General features: G+C 45.2%; 1 protein-coding gene across 5 annotated transcripts in view; it reads left to right on the top strand.

The window, feature by feature from the left end:
* The window catches only part of LOC116693616 (calcitonin-1), a 6,292-nt gene that overhangs the window by 1,803 nt on the left and 1,429 nt on the right, over nt 1-3,060 (top strand). For 2 of the 5 annotated variants that reach the window (XM_032522695.1, XM_032522698.1), the window contains exons 2-4: nt 500-591; nt 1,681-1,815; nt 2,681-3,060. The exon at nt 2,681-3,060 is cut by the window's right edge and continues 265 nt beyond it. In XM_032522695.1, coding sequence (XP_032378586.1) covers nt 500-591; nt 1,681-1,815; nt 2,681-2,870 — 417 coding nt within the window. In that variant the 3' untranslated portion in view covers nt 2,871-3,060. Of the gene's footprint in view, nt 1-32; nt 340-499; nt 592-1,680; nt 1,816-2,680 lie in introns of those variants that run through there. The other 3 variants (XM_032522697.1, XM_032522696.1, XM_032522699.1) reach the window with 2 other exon arrangements.

Below are 3,060 nucleotides of genomic sequence, written 5' to 3'. Positions count from 1 at the left end.
ACACACACACACACACACACACACACACTGTCCCACAGGCATGGCACACACTGGGACCTGCAGTGTACGAAATGAGAGAACTACCTGTCCTGTGCTCTTGGCTGAATGTTTTGAAGGAACAGTGTGTTTTGCAGAAGAAGAGTAGAGGGGATTGTTATGCGGCTCACTTTTGAAGGGGTGTTGTGTTGAAGTAAAAGCAAGGATGTGCAGCAGGACACCAGAGCTAAGTAGTGGCAAGCTGAGATGTGAATAGACCTGAGCTCATCTGTCTGGGAAGTGACAGGAAGACCTTTTTCTTGCAACTTCTTCCCAAAGCACCAGAGGATCAGGCACTAGCAGGTTTTTTTTTTTTTCTACATACAGTATATGTTGTTTTTTGCTTTGTAGATTCTTGCAAGGTTTTGCATTTTGCAAGGTGCCTTGCAAACTTCTTTTAGCGGTGTGTGAGCAGCAGTCTTGAGCACCAGGAGCTGACGGGGGTGTCTTTCTCGCTGTGTAGGGGACCATGGTTATGTTGAAGATCTCTGCTTTCCTCGTTGCCTACGCCCTGGTCATTTGCCAGATGTACTGCTCACAAGCCGCCCCTGCCAGGTGAGACCCTCATCATTCACATTTTACACTTCATCTCCCAGCTGACATGCATTTTACAGCTACTTGAAATATGTGGAAAAAGTAGACGGACCTAAAATCCACAGTTGTCAGAATGACATGCAACCAGTGGAAAGGTTAGGAGGGTCTAAGGAAGGAAAAATGACACCTAAAAAAAATCAGGTAGAGTTTGTGTCCTCTAAAAATACACATAATATAATTGATAATATATTGTCAGTACTGCTAGAAAACAATGTAAAAATGGAAGTGGATGTGTATGTGGGACATATTGACTGTAAGACATTCCAAGATAGTGTGTAATAATGTTGGATGCACACACATTTTAAATGAACATGTTCTGGTTTGTCTCAATTTATGATCACGTTATGTTACATTGTAAGAGCAGAATAAAATATAGGCTCCAGTTGAACGTAACACGGTTTAGAATATGTCTGCAACCACATATTTTTATGAGAAAAAAGAATGTACTAGATCCCATATGTTCCATTTCCTAATCATTGAAGTTGGGGTATCCTGCTATACCTCTGATCCAACTGGATCACTCTCAGTGTTAATAAGGTAATAATGGAAACAGAAAAGAACCAACAAAAGTGAAACAACACAGGGAAAAAATTGTGTAATTTACTTCAAGGGGAGAAAAATGTTACCTATATATTTATATGAAGCCCCATTCAAGCCACTCCCCACATTGTTCCCATGAAGATATCGATTTTGTAATAAATCTCGGGCCGGTTACACATCAGCCCCTCTCTCAGATGGGGCACTTTCCGCAGATTGTTTCCCTGCGTTGGCCGAGGGCCCTCCAACTCAGACGTCATCCCCCCCCCTCTCGAGAGTTGGTGACGTCCCAGCAAACCCCTCCCATCCCTCGCTCATCCCCTCCTGACCCCTTCTATCCATTCAGCCACTCCACCACCGCCCTACCCCGCCCTAACACCCCACACACAAACTCACCCCTCCTTTAAACTGCAGGTGATAATTCTAGCAAAGGATTTTATGCTTAATCTGAATGCCTTTTTGTCCCCCATCTCCTATGTCTCCTAAACCTCCCTGCTCATCCCTTCACCGTAGACCGGGTTTAGAGTCCATGTCAGACCGAGTCACGCTCACGGACTACGAGTCGCGAAGGTTACTCAACGCCATTGTCAAGGAGTTTTTGCAGATGACGGCGGAGGAGCTGGAGCAGCAGGCAACCGAAGGAAACAGGTACACAGATGACAAACAGACGACTCCTCTTAGCTTTAACCGTTTTTTCCCCCCTTTTTTTTTTGTTTAAGGCAGTTGAAATTTCCTCCCTGAGCAGAAACAGCTACTGAAAGTTCAGACTAGTATGACTGAATGGAAAGTTGAAATGATAAGGTAAAAGGGACAGCTCTTCTTTGGGCTACCATGTTGGACTTTGTGTATCTTTTTAGGGATCATATCATATTCTGGTTTCACTTTTACACCACTGAAGATAGACTCTTCTAGCGCCCCACTTGTGTTCAATCAGGCGTAGAGGTATGTACTGTACTTCTTAGCTGACCAAAAGAGAGAAAAATCGACTGTTTCAAAGAAAAGATGTTGATACACAAAACAAAACCCCTTACTCTCTGTCATGACCCTGCTCCCGCATGGATGAGTTTGATTTTGACTTTGTTTGAACAGACTACTATTTCCAGCCTGCCTGCCGGGCATGTGGACAGTGTATGCCTAACGGAACGAATAAGCGTGTATGATGTCAATTAAGTGGAGTTGCATGACAGTGGGAAGCGACTGGTTTCTGTTTGTACTGTGGGTGTAAAATTTGTGACAGGAGGGGAATGACTGGGGTGTGGGTGGAGGTTTGGCGCATGGGGGGATAGAAGACAGGTTCTTTGAATGGTTGGGAACAAGCATGATGCTATAGGGGGGTGGTGTATTTCTGTTAATACTTACCTGCGATGGCATGAGAAAGAAATGCATGTGAGAGGAATGGTGCGTGAATGGGAGGAAAAAGAAAGACAGAGATGAAGAAAGTGTTACCTGCATGTTTTCCCATGCCTATGAGCCTGTTCTCTGCATGTGTTTTTGTGTGTCCCCTCCCCGACAGCATGGACAGGCCCATAACCAAGCGGTGCTCCAACCTCAGCACCTGTGTGTTGGGCAAACTGTCTCAGGATCTGCACAAGTTGCAGACGTTCCCTCGCACGAACGTGGGAGCAGGAACGCCCGGCAAGAAGCGCAGTGCGCCTGAGAGCGACAGCTATGCAAGCTACGGCGAGACGTTTGACAGCATCTAACCCCTCCTCATCAGCCCCTCTTTTACCTTGATTGCATCTTCCTCCTCTTCCTGTCCTTTTCCTCCTTCCCTGTCCTCTTCCTCTTCTCATCCCACTTTCTTCCTTATTGCTTTTTGGATTGGCAAGTGCATGCTGATTTTAACTGCTTGATTGACATGAGAAGAATATGACTTTTTACCTTTTTAGTTGT

This window comes from Etheostoma spectabile, chromosome 8 (assembly GCF_008692095.1).
Source record: "Etheostoma spectabile isolate EspeVRDwgs_2016 chromosome 8, UIUC_Espe_1.0, whole genome shotgun sequence".
Classification (NCBI taxonomy): Eukaryota; Metazoa; Chordata; class Actinopteri; order Perciformes; family Percidae; genus Etheostoma; species Etheostoma spectabile.
Note: the sequence above shows the minus strand (reverse complement) of the source record. Positions and strands in the feature narration are given on the sequence as shown.